The 22,479-nt window shown below is 36.5% G+C and overlaps 2 protein-coding genes across 9 annotated transcripts in view; both read left to right on the top strand.

The window, feature by feature from the left end:
• The window catches only part of IRAG1 (inositol 1,4,5-triphosphate receptor associated 1), a 118,392-nt gene extending 109,930 nt beyond the window's left edge, over positions 1-8,462 (top strand). For 7 of the 8 annotated variants that reach the window (XM_082316836.1, XM_082316841.1, XM_082316838.1 and 4 more), the window contains 3 exons: positions 2,735-2,854; positions 3,763-3,894; positions 5,188-8,462. In XM_082316836.1, coding sequence (XP_082172962.1) covers positions 2,735-2,854; positions 3,763-3,894; positions 5,188-5,428 — 493 coding nt within the window. In that variant the 3' untranslated portion in view covers positions 5,429-8,462. The remainder of the gene's footprint in view (positions 1-2,734; positions 2,855-3,762; positions 3,895-5,187) is intronic. The other variant, XM_082316839.1, reaches the window with a different exon arrangement.
• Positions 8,463-11,745: 3,283 nt separating this feature from the next.
• Positions 11,746-21,632, top strand: LYVE1 (lymphatic vessel endothelial hyaluronan receptor 1; the record flags this gene model as incomplete). The annotated part of the gene is made up of 6 exons (XM_082318634.1): positions 11,746-11,827; positions 16,532-16,691; positions 16,798-16,937; positions 19,485-19,784; positions 20,554-20,632; positions 21,372-21,632. The coding sequence occupies 6 exons, from the start codon at positions 11,746-11,748 to the stop codon at positions 21,556-21,558; spliced, it is 948 nt and encodes a 315-aa protein (XP_082174760.1). The 3' UTR covers positions 21,559-21,632.
• Positions 21,633-22,479: the final 847 nt, after the last annotated feature.

The raw sequence follows: 22,479 nt of genomic DNA, 5'->3' as shown, positions 1-22,479 counted from the left end.
CCTGGGTATGAATATTCCTTAACCTGACTATCCCAGTAATAGAAGTTTGTGTTCTGCCCTTGCCTTTTCAACACGTGGCCAGCTGGTAAGAATCATATTTTGAAATACTATGATATCCAGCGTCATGTAGGTTTTTAAATTTATGTGAATAAACATAAGTATATGAAATTCAAAAGTATAATTTATCATAATAGTAGATCATCAAAATTTTACAGAAGTCAAAACAATTATTAAATTAAGTAGTAATTTTTTTTAGTATAAAATCAGTTGAACTTTCAGCTGAATTAAAGCATTAGGTTTGAGATTTTAGTTTTAACAACCTGAGATTTTGGTTATAACAGCCAGAGAACTTTGCATTTTAAAATTAAAAAATAGAGATATGAAAGAGGAGGGTTTTTTTTTTTCAGCCTGGTAACAAGCAAATACCCCAATATCTATATTTTCCTTGTACCTCTAAATTGCAAAAATATTTTTCATTAAAACATTTGCTCTTTTGACTCTGTATTACTTACCGTTAAGTGTAGATGTCCTGCCTGGATTAAGGTGTGCTGTTGTGTGCTGGTTTTGGCTGGAGTAGAGTTAATTTTCTTTATAGTACCTAGTATGGGGCTATGTTTTGGATTTGTGCTGGAAACAGTGTTCATAACACAGGGATGTTTTCATTATTGCTGAGCAGTGCTTACACAGGCCTTTTCTGCTTCTCACACCACCCCACCAGTGAGTAGGCTGGGGGTGCACAAGAAGTTAGGAGGGAACATAGCTGGGACAGCTGACCCTAACTGACCAAAAGGATATTCCGTACCATATGATGGTATAGAATACCATGCTCAGCGTATAAAGCTTGGGGAAGAAGAAGGAAGGGGGGCGGGGATGTTTGGAGTTAGTGTTTTGTCTTCCCAAGTAACCCTTACACGTGATGGAGTCCTGCTTTCCTGGAGATGGCTGAACACCTGCCCTTCTGAGTCTCTCTCCCATCCCAACAGGGGCGAGTGAGCAAGCGGCTGTGTGGTGCTTAGTTGCCAGCTGGGGTTACACCGTGACATGTTGTTATCCCTTTTCCATAATAGTTCCATGATTCATTCCATGGGTTTAAATAGTACTACTTTTGGAGCAAAATAATAGTTATATAGACAAGGAAAGCAAAGAATTGCTGTGCTGGAAAGCATATGCATCTACACATTTCTGAAAAGAACTTTTAAGTTCTTCCAGTTGAAATTCATGTAGACATGTAATTTAATTTTATACAAGTTCTTGAAATGTAAAGCTTCTGCAGTACTAGAATACAAAGATAGGCAATATGAAGACATGTGAGACTGGGATGAGAACAGAAGGCATACTCAAGCTGTTCCACAAGGTCTTTGTAAACAGTTACCATTGCGGATACAGGTTGCATTTGCAGACCCATGTGTGTGTGTATACTTTATTCATATGTATAATCAGCCTAGAAAGCCAAAATAAAAAATTGTCAGGCACCTTTTCAAATACTTATCTCTTTCAGGAAATGTTGCACATTCTAAGGAAGTTGCTTGCTAATGTTTCAGAAGTAAAACTTATTAAAATATCACGTTGATTTTGTTGTTGTTACTACTACTGCTACTATGGTCATTTAAACTGTTTACAATATCACAATAAAATATCTGCAATACTAATTTAAATTAAAGTTTGTTAAGATGCTTTAAATGTGCAAATTAAAAGCTTTAAAATATGTAGATCTCATGGCAGTACAGAATATTGATTTTCAGGTATTTTAGATCAGTGCTGAGACGGGACAAAATTTACCTTAGGTCTTTGTTTTATCTTTGTGCCTTACCAAGAAGGAAAATATGCAATAACTGGGAAAACAAAAATGGTGAACTATGGCACTAGCTGTTACAATTCAACAGAACTCTGCAAGATTTAGACCATCTTTTGAAACTGTGCAGAAATTCTGGAGAAAAAAAAAAAAAAAAAAAAAAAACACAAACCTTGTCAATATTTCTTACTGGATCTTAAGAAAACAAATCATGTTATATCAAGTAACAGAAGCAGAACTTGAAGTTCAAGTTTGAGCATAAGTATGTATGCATGGGACAGCTACTATAGTAGTGTAAAATTACATCGTTCAGCAGAGTTTTGTATATTTAAGCACTTCAAGCTTATATTTATGATGTGTTCAAAGTCCAAGGGAGAATAATGTCTACTATTAATCTGACTTCTTGAGAGAAAATTCATTGCCCACAGATGCTGTCAATCAGGATGAATTATTCTGCCATTGATTTTAGTGCCAGAAAAATAAGTCCTACAAAAAACGTTAGATCTAGAAGTTGAAATGGGATCTACTGTTGAGCTTATTAAACCTTGACTTTGATAGATTTGCTAAGTCATGTCTGAATCACTTAAAGTCTTTGTCCTATACTTAAATAAATAAGGACAGGTGAGCACTGCAGAAAGAGAGCAGCATATATTGGCTTATCTTTAGGCTAAATGCTCAAGGCTTTTACTTAAGAAAAGTTTTAGCGACAGAAGCTATGTACATAGTAATTACTGTTCTTAAAATACAACATATTGAAACTAAAATTTTACTTAGTGTTTAATTTGTTTCTTTTGAAAGGCATTTTATTTCTCCAATGTATATTAAAGAAAAATCAGGAGTCACAAAATTGTGTGTTGATTGTTCTTGTTCAATAGTATACTCCAAATACAATACGTTTCAGTGGTGTTATTTTCTATTTGTTTGTTTCTTTTGTCTTGGCAGTGGTAAGACTAATGGAGAGCCTGACTGTGAAACTTCTACTTCTGTGCTGACACAGAGTGGGTTGGAAGAAATCAATCCTGAAACTAAAGCCAAGATAGAAGAGGAAGCATATAACAAAGGGTGGGAGTATTTTATGTGAACTAGAGCTGTAAATATGTGCTACCAGATGAGGACGTATGTTTTTATAATGTAATTTTAAATGGTAAATGAGTGACATAATCAATATGAGCTCCTAGAAGATGGTCGTAATTGAAGCAATGTGGGAAACAATGTGAGTGAGCTTCACTCATTGTATTTGCATTGTAGCTGTTCGCTTTCAACCTTTATTAATGTTAGCCAAAGTATAGGAGAGCAGTTATATCAGAGATTCTGAGTTGAGTGGGTGTTCTTATGTCAATAGCGTTCAGCTTCATGATAGGATAATCCAAAACAACTTTCTAAAATGTTTATTCTGAAAAGTGCACATGGCAATCAGTAAAGAGTAGGTATTAACTTCTGCAGTAAACTCACGTTTGTGTCACAAAGTGCTTTACACAGCATGTTTTGGGGCAATTAACAGTTTTGGGATCTGTTTCTGAATGTCAAGCAAAGAACTTTGTACTATGTGAAGACTGAGACAAAAATGTTGATCCTCTCCTGCAGAATCCAACATGCCATCTATCTTTAGTATTGATTTGCACTTATTCTCCAGGCAAATAAAATATCTAGAGGGTGTTCAAAATGATTGAAAAATGATAGCGAAATATTTACCAACACCTTTACAATAGACAGAAGTTGTGCTCTGCTGAGGACTATAACCTCTTTTTCTTTTTCAGGATGATAAATTTGGTAACAGAGCTAATATAATCCTCTATTAAGGAACGGTGGCTGTCTGTGTGCCATACTCATGGTCTTTTACTCTTGTCCGAGGCTGCAACACTGCTACTTGTGTTTTATTGCATGTAACAAAACATAAAGCTAATTTTTCATTACACAGGAACAGGCTTACACAGTGTGCTAGACTAAGAAAAATGTTTTGTGTGTTAAAGCTATCAGGAAGGCTTGAAAAAAACCAAAGAACTTCAGGAAGTGAAGGAAGAAGATGAAGAGACACCAAAAGAAAGTCATGATGAACATGAAGAAAGTGAAAATGAAGATGAGATAAAAAACCTGAAAAGCAGGTGAGACAGTGGTGTAATATGTCTGTGCAAGAGAAGCCACTTTTTTCTATTTGTGGTACCCAACCAAGTGTTTTATACTATTATCTTGACATGTTTTCTTCCAGTCTAGGGAAACATATTTGAAATAACAGTATTTTCTCAGAAAGGCATATTCCAAGATAACATCGTTGCAAAATGCAAAACTTTTAATTTTGATATTTCAACTAAAATTGTATGTGGACATCAAGATGCTTCATCTTGATGGGTTTTGGTTTTGATTTGAGGTAAAAAATATTCCACAGAAGTTCTTTAGATGCCAGAATGTATCTCTCAGTAGGCATGCACTGTCTCATGAAAGTTGTAATTCAGGAATCTGATGCCCATATTTGTGCCATATGTCATTCCCAAAGGGTCTTCACAGGTGAGTCTTTCAGTACATCTACAAGGTGAATGCAGATTAAGACAAGCTCCCAGCTATGTTGGACTTGCTCTGACTTGGACAGGCAGGTGCCTGCTTTCTCTGGAAGCTGTGTAGATGCAGCAGAACAGCACTATGCTGGAGTTCCTGTCTTTCAGCAGAGTGACACATTTATTGCATTAATCTGCACCCAATGCTCTTCATCTATACTGGGGACTTTTGAATCCTCTGGTTATTGTCTTACCTGAAGCGTTTAATGCCTAATTGGAAAACTTTTCTGAAATTTTCAACTTTTCTTAGAGCTAATCATTGAGTGTCCTCAGTGGTTCTACCACCCAATTCAATATACCTGCAATTTCCTGCATTTTAAAAGCAAAGAGACTTTTGCATTAGAGAGGAATTAAATGCTGGCCAAAGCAAGTAATATGTCCCATCGCAAGCTAATGTAGGAATCCTTACCTCATCCAGAAGAATTAATTTCTATTCCATAAGCATTATGGTTATAAACATCTGTTAATTTGAGATTTCAGCCATGTTCAGAAGGGCAGCTGTCTCGCTAGTCATGAAACTCTTAGGAAGAAATGTTTACATGATGTTCTAATGTTTAGTTTAGTTGAGCAAGGTATGAACAGTGCAGAATTTTACATCATTCCAGTTGACAGGTGGGAGAAATAGAAGTCAAGTTTATGATCTTCAGCCGTCTTGCAAATATTGCCCATATCTGAGCGTACGGCTCTTCTTAAAAGAACTTAACAGTCTGATTCTTCTTTGACAGGGTGTTTGTATTTGGAAGAAAGATGGTGCACCATACATCTATGAAACTTCTCAAATTGAAAAGCTTAAGATAATAAATTTGCATATGATTAATATATAACAGTTTTCTTTTAATTTTACAGCAGACTTGAAGTCATCATTAATTATTTACATATACTGTACCCCAAACTGTGTAAACACTGGAATGTGGTATGGCTTGTAGTGGCTGCGATAATCATTTTTGCTGTGGTGTTGGGAATCTACCATTCATACAACTCCTGTGATGAAAAATCAGAGGGACCTGAAGGGAAGGCCAGCTGTTCTGCTGCCCATCAATATTCCTGGTGGAACTCAGGATTTCAACATGAGCAACGCACTGAATAATAAAGAAACAACCATGTATTTATGGTACCTGAGCAAGTACGCATATTAGAACACAGTTGTTAAAGGTAGTGCTTAGTCATCCTTACGGTTGTTAAATGTGATCTGTTAGACAAGTGAGTTACTCCACACCATCAGGTTTGGGGATGCATTGTGAACATACCTTGCCAAAATGACAATCTGATAAATAATCCTGTTTGTCCTCTTATTGTAAATGACTGATACAAATAAAGTAATATTGAATCATTATAATGTTGTGGCAGTAGTCAGCAACCAGCAAGACATATAAAAGAATGATTTGCACAGGACATTGACATCTCTGCCATGATTTTGAAGAAAATTGTAAAACCTGCATTTGCAGTTAGTGCTTTACTTTGCATTTCCTGAATTTATTGGTGATTGTTGAAGTACTAATGGCATTTAAGTCCTTTGGGTTTTAAGAGTCTAATTAATTTCCTTATTCATGATTATTGGGTAGAAATAGAAGCTCTTCTATGGAAGGTTAGAATTATATTATCAGACCAAATGCCTTGCTGATAAAGTAATTTTATAAGAGGAATTATCTGTATGATTATTTAAATGGAATACTAAGTACATGCATAAATGTGTTTTATGACATACTTTAAGAATGGGACCACCACTTTTTTTAAACAGGATACACAACAAACCCTAAAATGAGGTTTAGGTGGCATAGTTGATATCATCAAATAAATCTGGGAACTTCTGATATATCAAAGGGACATGCTTTGCAACAAATTTGTGTATGCCACTCAGAGTCACTACTGGTTACAGCAAAAAGTAGTTGCTGTCTGGAAGATTAGATGTGTTGCCCAAGCCCAAAATACAGCAGTCTTGGATGTGGGAAGCAATCTTCAGTTCTTTATTAAAAAAAAAAAAAAAAAAAAAGAAAAAAGAAAAAAAAAGTTTTCAAACCTGTGTATACAGGTGATCATGCTAAGTGGACTCTGCCCTACTCCTAATACTGGAAATAGATATCCTTTGAGACCTGCCCTAGGAACACAGTTCTGCGTACAGCCAAAACCCTACTAGTGCCTAGATGAATCAGCACATAAAAGCAGTGAGGACTTTGAAGAGGTCACTGCATGTTTTTAGTAGTTAATTTTCAGAATCTGATGCCAAGTATATAACTGTTCTGATACGCTTTCAAAGCTAAACTATCAGGTCATAATAGATTAAGCTTTTGCCCGGATTTTTTAACAGTTCTGCCTATTTAGGAGTTGAGAGTTCTTACACAAGAATGTGAAAGCCTGAAATTTTTAGACAAGCAATTTCAAAATGGTGAAGCCATTATCTGTAAAAAACCACACCACCTAGGGCTGAGACCAAAATGCATGTCACTTACGGTATACCATACGTGCCTGCTGAACGTCACTTCTGATTGAAGATGAACTATGTTTGTCTTTCCATAGCTATATGCTTGAATCTAACCACAATATCAAAATCAGCGTGACACTTGATTGCACTCATGTCTTGCATTCTTCTGGCATTTTCTGACTGATTAACAGGTCTGTTTACCAACTGAAGGACAAGTATGTTATGAAATACTGTAACTTCAGTTCAGATGCAGTTAGAATTGTCTTGTTTTCTTTTGGTGTAACCTCAAGCTAACTATCAAAGAAAACAGGTTTGTAACTCAGTCAGAAATTTAATTCACATATCTGGCACTAGTAACAAATATCCTTCTGGTGAATTTTGTTTGTTTGTTACATCTTTAGCCACATGTTTCTTAAGAGACATTAATATGGAGAAAGAAAATAAAAATTAAAAAAATGAAAAATAAAAAAGCAGACCACTACCACTTTTTTTTGTTTTTGGTGGGGGAGGAAGTCTGTAAGCAGTTGGGACGGTTGTTTTTTATTTTAAAGTATATATTGTTGAGGAATAGTGTGTTTAAGGAAGTTCGAAAAGGATAATGGGAAAGTGTAATTTGGTCTAAAATTGTAATTGGTAAAGAACAAGACAGAAGAAGGTTTCTTGCAAATTACTTGGTATCTGGTTCAGTTAGAATATCTGACTATGAAGAACTACTGTGACATTTCATGTACTTTTGAAGAAACTTGTCAGTTGCTCTTTGAATACTTTTTTATTAAAATCAGCTTCTTTAATATTCTTTACAAATAGCATTGACGACTTAATAAGGCAATACAAATAGAAGGTAAATAGTCCTCAAGATTCAGAATCCTCTATGCCAAAAATTATGGCACGTATTTGATTATGTGATTGTGGAAATGTTGGGCTGCACTGAGGAAAAATAATTAACAGTGCCTAGAATCAAGTTAATTTGCTCTTATTTACATCTGCACTGATGTAGGTCCAACACCCACATGTAGAAAGTTATTGATAACAATAGGACTCTTGGACTGCTTAATGTTAAGCATGTGCTAAGTTTTTTTTGGTCAGTGGGTGAACAAGGCCTCCATCCTCTCGAAATTCAGCACACTGGCTTTTTGTGGACTTAGTGCACAAAGGCAAATTTCCATAAGTAGTTGTACTGATTTGAAGTTAACCACTTGCATGTCTAAGGCAAGTATAATTTAGCCACAAAGTTATTAATTGTTGTGTGGAATGGGCTGAAAGAGGCAAGAGATTTTAATGGGGATGAAAAGATGAAAATAAAGTTTATTTTTAAAAAAATTGTTCTTTTCAAAACTACTTTGAGCAAACTGTCCACTAAAAATAATGAATCACAATGACTAACAGCACATTGAATATTTTTGCTTATATTTTTCAGTTAGTTAATGAAGACACCTTTTTTTAATAGGAAACTAGATTGAGCTCAAAAACTATTCTAAATGTAATTTTATCTGTTGGATATTAGTTTGCTTTATCTGGAAAAAAAACCCCAACCTCTTCTGTGTTCAAAGATCACATCAGATAACAAGAAATAGATCTATTATTTATGCTATTAACACTGAAATAGTTTTCTTGAGGTGCAATATTTATTTTTCTGCTTTAACAAGACACGTTTATTGTTTTTCCTGCACAGCACAGATGTTTCTAGTAAAAGGAATTTTAAAAGGGCACTATTTTTGTGTATCATATTTAAATTTGTAATATTGTAAGATTTTGCACAAGTGTGCTGGTATTGTACTGTATAGTATCACATACTTGAGTTTTGAAATAAAAGTATGGTTTCAAAAAGTCCTCAGTGTTGCTACCTTAAAGGTTTGTTCTTTATATGCGCTCTGTCTGCATATCGATGGCTGTGTTCTTATGAAAGACATACTGCCTTGTCTGTACTGTGTAATGTAGTGCCATGTTACACATACCAAAGATCTTGTTCTTAGTCTTTCAGTTCTTCAGGAAAATGATGTAGAAGAAGCAAGCAAACTCCTATTTCAATAGAGAAAGTGTTCGTAAGCAGGGTCATCCCTGTCATACCCTAGAAACAAGATGAGAGAGGAAACTGAAATATCCTGGAGAGAGTTTGACTCCTGCTTCAGAGGGAGGCTGCCTGTCACTGAGGAGGTTGAACACGGAAAGCCCCAAGAGAGATCTGTAACCAAAGGAGACTGAGTGCAAGGTTAGGATTCTTTATTTGCTTTGTGTTCTTGTAGGCTTGGGAGGTCTGGGAAGCCTGGGCTTTGTGGAGAGCTGAACTGCCAGACCAGCAGGAAGGAGACAATGCTCAATTTCCACAAAGAAAAGAAATGTCATTTCTGAATCTCTGATGGTCTGTGTCAGGCAGGAAAAACTTTGGGACAGGGACAACCTTGAGAGGAATGACTGTTACCAGGAAAAGACCCTGATATTTGTATTTCCCACATAAACATTTTTTTTAAACTTGTTTCCTCTCCTGTTGTTCAAGCTTCAAGATTCCTTTAGAAATGATTGTAGAGAACAATTAAGTCTGTTCTCCCATATCAAAAGTTTTCTGTTTAGCAATTCTCATCAGCATTTTAAAATGTGCTGGCATGAGATGCTGGGAATTTTCCTTCTAGGTTACTGTAAGTATTTAGGTCAAATGCTAATTAAATACACAAGATAAAGACCCACAAACAGGTTAAAGACCTTTTATACTGTTACAGTCCAGGTAAGTAATCTTCTACACAGTTTTGGAACAGCTGAAATATAAAAAGAAAGGGGAAAAAAAGGTTATTTCCATCTCACTTCATCATTCTAAAATTCTTTTGTCCCTCTCCTAATCTTTTGGATCCTAATCTTTGTCCCTCTCCTAATCTTTTGTTTGCTCTTACAAAACCAGGAGGAAGGAGCTTATTTTTTTGTTTAGCGTTACAAAGGTGTTTATCTCATTTTTCCAGCTAAAAATCCTACTAACATCAATAGCATGGACAGAGTTTGACTAAAGGAACTTTGCCACAGTGAGGATAATAGGCACAAAGTGTTAAACCTTGGAAGGACAATTAGCATGCAATTTTAAAATGTCAGAAATCCAGCTTTTGATTAGTTTTCATGGTAGGAAATACTTAGGAAATTCAAGGTAAGCATGGAGATGGTAAGGTTTTGTTTAATGTTCTTGGTGTTTTACAGCCACAGTCTACTAGTCCATGAGAGCTACAGAATAACTCTTAGTTTCTGCTCCTACTTTGTAAATGCAAGTGAATCCACTTAGAACTTGCTTCAGTGAGAGTAAGTCCGATTACAGTATTTCAGATTGCCATCACTTTGTAGAGGCAGATAACTACAACACAATAAAGGAGTGAATAGAAATTGGAGCAAGAAATTTGTCTTAAGATCTCAAGGAGCTTTACCAACATTCAGTTCCAAACCACAGCCCAAACACAAACCAATTTTCATGTCTTTATCGCTAATGGATACATCATTTCATTAACCCACAGCATTCTGCACTCAGCCCTGTAGATGCCTGGCTGTGTTATAGTATACCCATAACCATGTTATATGCTGCTGTAAGAGACTGGGCCTGTGCCCAGATAAAAGTTAATACTACCTTAAGTGGGAACTTTCTGCAATGCAAACTGCAGTTTAAAGAGGTTGCTATTGTTACGCTTGTGTTTACAGGACCTTGAAAACAGCCTGGGGATGTAGGACATCTAAAAGTTACAAACTGAATATGCTGTAACAAAATCATCCTGTTGCAAAAAAAGGCTCATACCATTCTGAACTCTATAAGCAGGTAAAGTAATTTATTAATTAGTACTTGGCATTGGCAAGGCCTCAGCTAGAGAGAAAGAGTGAGCAAGCTGGGGTTTCTTAGCTGAAAGAAAAGTGGGAGCAGAGGCATAACTCTTTAAATACATAAGATTGTTGCAAAATATAAGGGAATAAACTATTTTCCATGTCCATTTCCAACAGGAAAAGAAGTGATAGTTTTACACCATGGTATGGGTAAGTCAGTTTAGACTAGGGAATACCTTTTAACAGTAAATGACAGTGAAGCACTGGAATAGAGCGTTTGAGGAAACGTTAGGAATTTGTCACTGGAAGTCTTTAAGAACAGGTTAGACAAACATCTGTCAGGAATAACATAAATACAGCTGATCCTACTGACTGTAAAGGGAACTAGCTGATTTCTTGAACTCCATTCCTGCTCTGTGTTTGTTGGAATCTCTGAAAAAAAAATCGTTTCTTTGCTAAGACTTCCTGAAGGTTTTCTAAGTTATAGCGGTGAGGATCATTGTGTTTTGAATCAGTCTATTGGAATCGCTGGGTTTTGGAATGTCACAAAAGGCAGCAGTGAAGGGACTGGCTCCCACCTCTGTCCCTACAGTCTCACAAGGAATTCCATTTACAGTAGTGTATCTCCAAATCTGTTCAAAACTAGGTATCGTATTATCTCTGTGTTATGGTACCTGTTTTTGCGTTGGAACTCTAAGGCAAAGGAAGGTAAAAGTACTACGTCAAGACAAATAGGATAGTGGGGAATGGATGTCTGTCCAATTCCAAAAGAAAAATCCTCCCTGGCATGCTGTGATACAATAGAGAATTCATTTTATTTACCAGATGAATAGACAACATGAGTAATGAGCTGTTAATCAGTAAAACAGGAAAAAATAGCAAAAGAAAGTGTTTACTGACTTAACAGCCTTATCTCCCTTCCTCAGCTGTATTTTCTGAGTCAGCACTGGTTAAATTTTCCAGCAAGACCTACATGAAAGAAAGTGTAAAGGGTCATTAGGGATTTCCTAAACTGGCCTCACCTTTGAGTGGGACAGTCAACACAGTTGCTCTGACATTCTTTCTATGAAGCAGTGCAGCGACAGCTGAAGTGGCTTTCAAGAAGTCATTTCAAAGGTGGTCTGACAGTATCCAATACCTTAACTTTTCTTAGCATAGGAGACAAATCACCTGGAATTTCTTAATTTTCCAAGTTGGTGACAATGGCAACTTATTTTGGAGTTACCTCAGCAGTGTTTTTCATCTGGGTTATGACATTCATGGCTCAAAATTACTTTATAACAGGTATGTAAAGTTCCACTTTTTAAAGTCTCCTAGTTGAACAGTAAAGTACTTGAAAAAAGTAGCTAGATTTGCAAACAAAAATGGGGGAAAGAGAGCACGTGTAAATGTGTTTCTGGCATAGGAAACCACAGGATTTTGAGAATACAGTGCAATGAAAACTACTCTAGCATATAGGGGAACTTTCATTGTTAGTCTAATTTAATTACTGTCTAAATGCTCCAGCATTATTGTCTAAATGCTACTGAACTGCTTGTTTTAAAGATTTGGTATTGCATTTAGGATTAAGTTCAGATCTACTGAAATGTGATTTTATTTTGTATTACTTAAAATACTACAGCAAACAGTTTTGTACAATCCTCAGAGAGCAAAACATGCATGAAACCAGGTCTATGTGTCTGTGATAAAATGCTATCTTTAATGCAAAGTGGTTTGCTCTGTTTTGGCAATATCCTGACACTGTCTTGATTTGCAACATTGAAGGAAATGCGTGGCAGGGATCTTGCAGCTGATCTCCAGGGCAGTCATGCCTGTCTCCAGTTAATACAATGCAAAAGTTCCTGTTTTGTATAAACTATCTGTTTGAAAAAATTAACATAAGGAATTGCCAACATCAATTTTATCACACAGTTCTTGGATAACTCTCCTCCCTCTAACATTATTATATGAGCCTATTTTTTTCAATCAGGGTCATATAATACCCCTTTTTTCTATGTGTTAGTGAGATGTGAATGTCTTCTTCAAATTCCATGACCAACTTGACGCAATTTATTCTAACTGCAGTAGCTACTAGGAGATCTGCAGATACTCAATGTACATCAGACGTTTCCAGATGTTTCACTGTAATTTGCAAGGAGTAAATGCTTGTGCTACCTATGTAAAAGAACATACACCATTGTTGCAGACAATTGATTTTCCTATCTACTGAAAGGCTTCTGAAGGAAACCTAGACTAAGTGAGTTAGATGCTCAACTCAAGTCCTGTTGAAATTCCACAGGACTGGAGTACCTAACAACAGTAGTCTCCTCCAGCAATCCCAACCACTGAATAATTTTGACTGGGGAAATGCAGAGCTTGAGTCTTAAGACTATTCCTTCCAGCTGTTAGGACCCCGCTTAGTTCCCCTCCAAGCCTCCGTTGGGGTACCTACTCATGCACCCCCGGCTCATTGGTCCAAGAGTTCCAGTTAAGCTCAGGGCTGATCTCCAGCTGTGTCTTTGAACTGTGTTGTAGCATGCCCTGTCCCCTCCTGTAGTGACATACTGACTGGGCTTCATGGATGGACTCTGGACTTAGGTTGTTTGTAGCCTTGTCTCCAGGATGGATTTCAGGCATGTGTTATAGGTAGCACCATCTTCTGCTGTTCCCAAATGGACTTTCTGGATGAATCCTGCACCTGACTCATTGTCTTGCACTCTCTGGGGCTGCCAGTGAAACCTGCCACTGTTACCACGGTGGTCCTGTTCAGGTGCTGCAGGACTGTGCCCTGGTCAATGAGGGCACTGTCCTGCCTGTGCTGTGGTCGCCCTTGACTCCTGGCTCCTCTTTCCTTGTGGAACAGCCTCATTCTTGCTGCTCCCTGACATCAGCAGCCAAAGGAAACTCTCTCTAATAAATCATAGTGAAGGCTTGGTGCAAGGCAGAAAGAGGGAAACAACAGCTTCCCCAAAACAGCGAGAACTAATGCACAATAAAGCCAATACCCGTAGCTTACAAAAATGGAACAATTTTCTTCCTGCCCTATGACAACTTTGTCTTGTTGCGAGATTCTTCTGTCATGGTCTTCTCACCTTTCTCAGTAAAACAGATTTTTTACACAAGACCCAAATACTGAGGAGAATGTCCCATTATTAGTAGGTTAACTAAATAGAGCAAAGCTTAAAGTACAACTCTGTGCAGCTTGTGGACCAAAAAGGCTAATATGCTTCTAAAGGATTAGTCTGTCTCCCGTACAAACTCAGTCACCTTTAGAACAGAGTTCAGAGGTGATTTAAGAAGTGATGAAAAGACTTGAAGAGGCTACTGTTCTCTTTCTGGATTTCTTCCTCACACTGTAAAACTACCTGGAATTTAGATTGAAGCTGATAACTTTTCCAAAACATTTCACCAATTTGTTTTAAAAGGCTTAGCAAATTCTAAGGTACAACTTTGGTCCATGTCCTACAGTCATTTTTCTTATCACTTAAGACTTAATTTTCTGGTACTGAATTTTTATATTATGCTATGTATCTATCATGCAATTCTCATGTAAAAATATTTGTCCTGTAATTGAATTACTAAAGACTGCAACAGTTTACAAGTATCTAGGCAACTTTCCAAGGTTTCAGGAAATTCCATTCAGTCAGCTGCTCAGCTTTATTTGAAATTTTTAAAGTTGATCATTGAGAAACTTTCATTCTCAACATTACATTTTTTAGAATTTGTATTAGCTCAAATCTAAAGATAGGAAAATAATTGACTAAGTAAGCAATAAGAGTAATAGTGAAATCTGAGCATAAAAAGTAGTAAGGGGAGAAAGGAATTAGGCATAAACCATAAAGGAGGAGTGGGGTCTTGAAAACTAAGAAAGAGGAATTGTGGGATGTGCCTAAGCAGCTGAGACAGGGAGTTACTCGGGAAACCAGAAATGATTCTCAAGAGGACCAGGAGAGTTGCCTGTTAGAAAAAGGGAATCAAGAAAATTTAACACTGGAACACCTAGGATAGGATAGGATAGGATAGAACAGAACAGAACAGAATAGAATAGAATATTTCAGTTGGAAGGGACCTACAATGACCTGCTGCAACTGCCTGACCAATTCAGGGCTGACCAATTTAAACCATGTTGTTAAGGGCATTGTCCAAATGCCTCTTAAACACTGACAGGCTTGGGACATCGACCACCCCTCTAGGAAGCCTGTTCCACTGTGTGACCTCTCTGACACAGAAGTACTTTGGCCAAAATGAAGACATACAAGAGGACATTCATGAAGACAGGCTGGCTGAAAGGAAGAAATTTGACAGTGTGAATCATCTTTACACTGGGACTACTTGGATAGACTTGAGGTCCTTGATACCTACACACGCATCTTCACTGAGCAACAGGGCTTCTCTGCATCCTCATGCAATATGTTTGGGCTTGTCTTATGTTCAAGTCGGGGCTGGATGCAACCACGATTTGGCTATGGGGTCTGCTCAAGTGTTCAGTGGCTCACCTGCCATGTGACTGGCTCTACACCGTACCAGGGAGTGTTAACGGGAGGCCACAGCCTCCATCGCTGCTGATAAATCCACCTAATTCCATGATTGCTCTACCAAACATTTAAGTCCAATTAAACTAAACGTAAGGACAGCAGAGATGCATCTTTTACCAGAAGCCATTTCCAACCCGACCACAGCCAGTGGGAGCAGGAGTGAAAAGCCTGCCTTTCTTTTAGCACTCCACACAAGCTTAGTCATCTTTTTATCCCCTTCTCATCATGGGAGCGGCTTGGCTGCTAGTTCTATCTTTTCATTCATAAAATTCAATTTAACCTCTATTGCTAAGAAGTCATGTGGTGGATCTGCAGGCATCACTTCATCCTGCCTTGAGAGTTTGTGGATTGCCTGTATTCTGATGCATAGATTTTATGAAGTGTTCATTAGTGTACATACCTGGTGAGCACACAGTCTGAAAAGCATATTGAGCAAGGAAGCCACATCTGTGGCTGTTGGTTATCTGAAATGTTTGCAATGAAATGGTGAAATGTTTCATTTAATATGGCAATTACTGTATATAACTCAAAAAGAAAAAATCTTTTTTCCAGCTTATGCTTCCAGTGAAATATGGAGGCAAAAGAGTAATATCCTTTCTCCTTGTCTGTGTCAAATCCTGAATTCTGTCCTATGTTCTTAACACAGGCTAAGAAAATACAGCAGGTGTAATCAGACCTAAGCTATGCATTTCATAGTATCATGAATAGTGTGCCAGCTGTGGCTATCTAAAAAAGCTGGATGAACTGCCTATAGAGGAGGAATGGGGAAAAGTGTCATAAATTCACCTGGCCTATCCCCTCTTTTCCTGCTGCCTGCCAAGCACTCAATAAATTCAACACTTGGCAGTCTCTGGGGGATGGAAGCATCATGCCAAGCTAGAAAAAAAAAAAAAGATAAGTTTAGGAGGAATAAGGAACATAAGGAATGATAAAATCTTTTAAATCACTTCTTTTCCTGTTGGAAATGGACATGGAAAATAGTTTATGCCCTTACATTTATTGATATATTAATTCCATGAGAAATTATGTCTAATACCTTTGATAGAACTCATATTGGTAAGAGTGGTGTACTGACAGAATCAGTGCCTCAGTGCAACTGTTAGTTTTCTCATTTTAATTTAAAAATAAAGAGGAAAAAAACCCTGTCTGATTACTCTTTCCATTTTGCATGAATAAGTATGACAAATAAGAGTGTCTTTAGTAAGAAACTGACTCCAGGTAGTGACTCAAATGCCAACTGTACACCCATTTAGTCTAATAACAGCCAAACCTCTTGAAATTCTAGACTATTGTGTTAAGAAAATATGTTCTATTTTTAAAGTATGTCTTTTTTGCTAGAAATTAGTTTTCTACTATCCTCAAGCTAGAAACTTTTAACAATGTTCAATTCAGTTGAACATGATCTTAAAGTCTTCATGAGGAATAAATGTTAATATTCAAATACTAACCTTGAATATTTATGTCTAAATTACAGGTTCCATTCTTTCACCTTGCAGGATCACAGGTGTAGGAATTTATATTGAGGAGAAAGTTAATTTCTCAGAAGCAAGTAATGCATGTAATCAACTGAATCTACAACTGGCAAGTAAAGACCAAGTTGAAAGGGCTTTGAAACATGGCTTTGAAACATGCAGGTATATGACATCAGTTAGTGTCTCATTACCTTTAGCGAACACCTTTACACACATCTGAGGCTGGTGATAAATCTAATATTAAAAGGACTGATGCTTTTTATTGTAGCTTTGGATGGGTGAAAGATGGATTGGTTGTCATTCCTCGGATAACATCCAACAAGAAATGTGGTAAGGGCAACGTTGGACTAGTGCAATGGCGTGCTGACCTCTTTAAAACATTTATGGTTTACTGCTTCAATTCCTCAGGTACGTAAGCATGACAGCTACATGTTTTGTGCTTTGGTTTGGTTTTTATTATTTTTTAACATCTGCATGAAAAAAATCATAACAAGTGAGTGAGTTCTTATAATTTGTCGGCCCTTTCCCTCCCAATCTTAAGTGTTGGCAAGCTGTACTTAGCTCTGTAGGGGAAAAAAGCTTCCAAGAAATACAAAAGGTCAATTCAGTTAATCCAAATTAATAATTTGGTGCTGCCATGAAAGCTCTTGAAGAAGAGTTGCTTTTACCGTTCTGTAATGTTGGCACAATGCTCTTAATATGTTTTGATTATTTAGGCACATTAAGTTGAAAGACAGTGAATCAAATCTTTAACCACGGTGTCTGTGTGTGGTGTGTGTTTTCTTGCAAAAAGACCAAGAGTGGGGTACTTCAGGAAAAGTTGAATGTTTTTTGATAAAAGGAAAGGTATCCATTAAACTAAATTAAAATATAAGCTAGAACAGCTGACAGACCATAAAACTAACTAGATTCCTGGTCTATTATCAATAAAATCAAACAGCTTCCTTTAATGTGCATCATCCTATGTGTGAAAAGAGCAGTCCTTCCCCTCATTCTTGACTGTTTATTCCCAGATTGAAGACACAACAGTGGAACTTGGGCCTTGATATAAATTAGATCTTCTCAGCACAATAGATCAGTATTGTTTCTTAATGACTTCTATGGTATTAAGCAAAAATAAGTATTTAACTAGAGGCATTGTGTTCCTGATAGTGTCCCATATCTATGGTTATTATGTAACAAGTATCCCAGTAATTAGACCATATACAGAATCAATAAATTATTCCTAATCAGTCCCTAGACCTCGCCAGTGAGTTCTAGATAACAAGAGCAAGATATTATGTACAAAATCCTGAAATTTTTCAGGAAAGATATATGAACAAGGGTTGGAAAGAGCAGGAGAAAGATGGATAGGCAAGATATGCACATGAAAAGATAAAAAGACCTAAGACCATGTCTGGTGACTGTGAACATTGGAGCTTATGAAGAGACTGAGGATAAAGCTGTTGGGGAGAAGGCCATGCCTTCACCAGTGGGACTTTGTTCATGATCCTGGGCCATTTTAGTGAAGGAGGGTAGGTAATATAAGTAGTCGGCTTACAAAGTATCTGACTGCTGATAAGAAAGCACTACAGAGAGAAAGCACCATTAAACATTGACGTCACCTAACCTGTAAGGTTAAAAATTACAGGATTGGGCTAACTTAGTTTTTCTCTACAGTCCATAGCTTTTATTGATGAATGCATAGGTGAATTAGTACTCGGGTAACATGCTGTAAAAAAGTGGCTTCTATTGGTACTGTTATTTCTTCTGTCCCTATGCAGCATGGTGTTTCAGTGCATGAAATATGTGTCATTCCGCATCAGAAATGTTGGGTAGGTTGGGTAATGCTAAGGAGGTAGCAAGTAATTCCAAATTACTTGCTTTGTTTAGCTTTAATTCAAAAAAATTATACTGTTACAGTATGTGAAGTTAAGCTTGTTGAATGGTTAGAAAATAATGTATATTTAACATTGGGATGATTCTTCATTTCGTTATCTTAATTGCCAAACTGCTGCCTGTTCCAGGCATTTCTTACCCAAAATAATATCAGAAGCTCATTCTGTCAATTTTCTTTGTGCCAAAGAAATGCCAAAATCACTTGAAAACTGTAGTGGAAAAAGTAAAAAGCCCCTGCCATTTAGCTTTTTATTCTGTGCATGTAACTGCGTCATCAGACTTCCCATGAGGATTCATTTGGAGAACACCACGTATGTCATTTCCCTGTTATTTATGTTGTAATCTGCTTGTTACTTTAGTGAAATTTTTATAGCTTTACAGAATATAGAACTTCACTAGAAAAGAATAATTTTCACATTTTCATATAAGCCTGATTTAGAACTCAGCTTTTCCATTTACATATAAAAGTCCACTTGCACCCATGTTTTTATATAGACAACATTCACATCATTTAAATGACTTAATTTCTGAGTGTGGCTGAAGTTGGTTTCTTTCTAGCCTCCATTAGAATCGTGACACTTTTTTATCTCACACTGGTGCCTGGTTTACCTGGAAGTTTCATGGGCTACTTTTGTTTCCAGAAAATCAAGGTGGTGTTCCAAGTATCAACAGTACATGCATATGTTTTGAACATATAATATAATAGAAATATTTTTGAATCTTGGATCTGCAGTTAAGTCTCCTGCTCTGCAGGAGGTCATATTATCGTCTTTATATGCATTATTATTCTAAGTACTTTTCGGGAGGAATCTTGTCATTTGTATGCAATTACAAAATGAGAGCCACACTTGCTCAAAAAAGTGTTTAACTACGTGAGTAATGATAAAAGGTGTGTAATCTGGGTTGTAGCCACATGTTTGAAATAGGCATGCCTGATCTGGGTAAGGCTTTTGTGAATAAACAAATAATAATTTGCCAGAAGGGAATGACTGAGGAACAATTTCAATAAACATGCGTGTACAGTAAGTACAAAACTAACATCCAACACAACTCATGTATTTCCTTTCCCTGCTGCAGATGTTCACATTAATTCATGTAAACCAGATCCAACTACAACCATACTACCTTCATCAAGTGCACCAACGGACTTAACTGCATATTCAGGCTCTGATTTGACCGAGAACACCACAGCAGCGCCCAATGTGACTGAGTCAGAACAATCCCTGAAAAATATAAAAATTCGCGTAATATGTATAACTGAAACTATATTGCCAACAGAAGGGACTACTACAAAAATCCCAGAGGAACACGCACCGATTGACTCTCCTAACTACACTTCCCACACTGCTTTTAAGAATGATGCCATTGTCTTTGGAGGTAAAGGCCATATATGGTAGCTATTTAATCAGAAGCACTAGTTACGCAGATGTTAGTACTAAAACTGTTTACTGGTACTTTTGTTTGCTACTCCAGCATCTATTTTGATATAGCTGAACTTGGAGGCAGAATAGGAGTGTTATGGTTTGGCAAAAGCAAAGCTTATAAGGCAGAGGATTTTAAAATAATTTTTAAGTAGAAGTAAGATCTTATTTTATACTTTTTGATAATATTTTAATATGAAATGGTGGAAGTTCATTCTGGTTAATGTGATTTGGGGTAAATACATTTCTGAGAAAGTCTTAGCAAACACCATGAGCTCAGACTAATGTAAAACTCAGCAGGCTCTTAAAAACAAAAGAAGCCAAGAAAGTTTTAAAGAGAATTGTTGTCTCCAAATATGGAAATGTTCTCAAGATATGAGGGTGAATAAGTAATTCTAATTAAATATAAGGAAAAGCATTCTAACTGTAAGCATAGTTAATCGCAAAAATGTGTTCTCTAGGCAGGTTGTAAAAACCCTCCAATGAGCAGATTAGACAAACATCTGTCAGAGATCGCCTAAATACCTGGTTTAGTCTCTCTTGAAAAAATGAGCAGGAGTAACTAACCTTTGGAGATTCCTAATACCTCTATTCTTGAGTTGATGTGTATGTACCTCTTACACTAGGCTGTTTTTAGAAGAATCTGTATTTACACTCATGAGCCTTTAGAAAGTCAGAATTAAGTACATATAAAAACCCTATGCTTACCTCATTTTTATCTCTAGGTATCCCCACTGCACTTCTTGTACTGGCAATCGTCTTCTTCATTGTTTCTGTTGTTCTAGCAGTCTGCTATATCAAAAAGTAAGTTTTTTCTTTTTTTTTCCTCTTGGACTGAATTAACTCCTAGAGTACAACCAGTGAATATTTTAAATATATAGCTAAAGAGCAGAGAAGTAATGATAATGATGTAACAGTGCAGCACAAAGAACAAAATCTTAAACCCTGTTGTTATGCAGATAAAGTTTGTTATTGCTGTTGCCATTCCCTGCTTTAGAAAAGGAATCAAAGACAAATATTGCCTATTTTTGATTAGGCAATCATGCCTAGTGTGCAACATTACCAAGTGAGCCAAAATAGCAACGCTGAAGTGCACATCTGTGTGTATATAAGCCTGTTTTATTCTTGTTTCTTTCTATGTCAGACTCAAGGTAAAAGTTTTTATTCTTGGGCTATGACTGTGTTCAGAAAAAACTAATTGTTGAGCTCATTTGTCATGCGTAAAGATCTTCAACACAGCACATCATTAAATCATATCAAAAAGTTTTGTACATTTCTCACATCCTAGCCCAGATGGCTTTATCGTTACGTACCACGAATCCTGAATATACGTTGTCTGTTTTCAAAAAAATACAAAAATATTTCTTTAAAAAGCACACTGCTTGAAAAAGCACAATGATCTAGCATGCCACTATTCTCTGTGAGACTTTTGTTTGAGTATGGCAAAGAAACTTAATTCTAGATATTTTTTACTTTATTTCTTGGGTGATACTACCAAACTATGTCAGCGTTTCTGCTTTACTATCCTTTTTTCTGTTTAAAGGTACAAGAAAACCTTCCCATTTTCAAACAAGAATCAGCAAAAAGAAATGGTTGAAACTACTGCCCTCAAAGAGGCTAAGTCAAATGACAAAACACCTGAGAAGGAAACAAAGAATAATGGAAAAAAGGTAGAAGAGTCTAAAATCAAGCCTGAGGCCACAGTAAAATGTCTAGAAGCAGAAGTTTAAGGGGAAGAATGTGCACTTCTTGATAGAAATATAAAACAAAGCACACAGAACCTAGCAATGCTTTTAAACATGGGTGATTGTAAATACTCATGAATGAATATTTTCTCTATCTTAATATATGAAAACTTGTTTTTTTAATAATTACATCTTTAGCTACAAATGCTCTTGCAGAAGAACGTGGTATCTTATTTACTTGAAATAAATAAAAAATCCGTATTACAGCTCATTTTTCATCTTTAATAAAGAAGTCCTTAGGAATATGCTATTAATGACATGCAGTGTGTTAACTCTTTTCACGAAATTCAGATCAATATATAATGAAAAGGGTTTTTTTTTGTCTGGCTGAAGGATATCTGCTAACTTAAAGTCTAAAATAAAATGATGATACTGTAGCTTGTGCTCATGTAGATTAGCTTATTGCCATTAAGTAGTTGCATAGTGTTTTTTAAAAAGTCTGTTTACAAACAGAAGAAATAAGTCTGTTTACAAGTGAGTAAAAAATCAAAGGATCAAGCCACTGTCATTCAAATACCCAAGGAAGGGTACAAAGATGCTGATGTTTATATATATACAGCAATGAATAACTTTATTAGATATCTTCATCATATCACAATTTACTGTTTTATTTATTAAAACCTGTATCATTCTTCTGCATCAGATATTTGACAGGGGGGAAAAAAAACCCTTGAACTGTATCTCAACAGTTATATTTAAGATCTTTTGTGTATATGTAAGTGTGGCTCTCATAATAAAGACGTCAAGTGGTATGGGACGTTTACAGTACTTCATAAAAAAATAAGGTATGGTAGATACGCTTGTCTAGACAATTTATTCTCATGAAAACTTTCTCACAGTAAAAAGAGCTCATATAACCGTAATGTTACAGAAGTAATTAGTTGTTATGAAAGAACACCAGCAATT

The sequence above is a fragment of the Platalea leucorodia genome (genome assembly GCF_965183815.1).
Source record: "Platalea leucorodia genome assembly, chromosome: 7".
Lineage (NCBI taxonomy): Eukaryota > Metazoa > Chordata > Aves > Pelecaniformes > Threskiornithidae > Platalea > Platalea leucorodia.
This window is presented reverse-complemented; position numbering and strand designations above follow the sequence as displayed.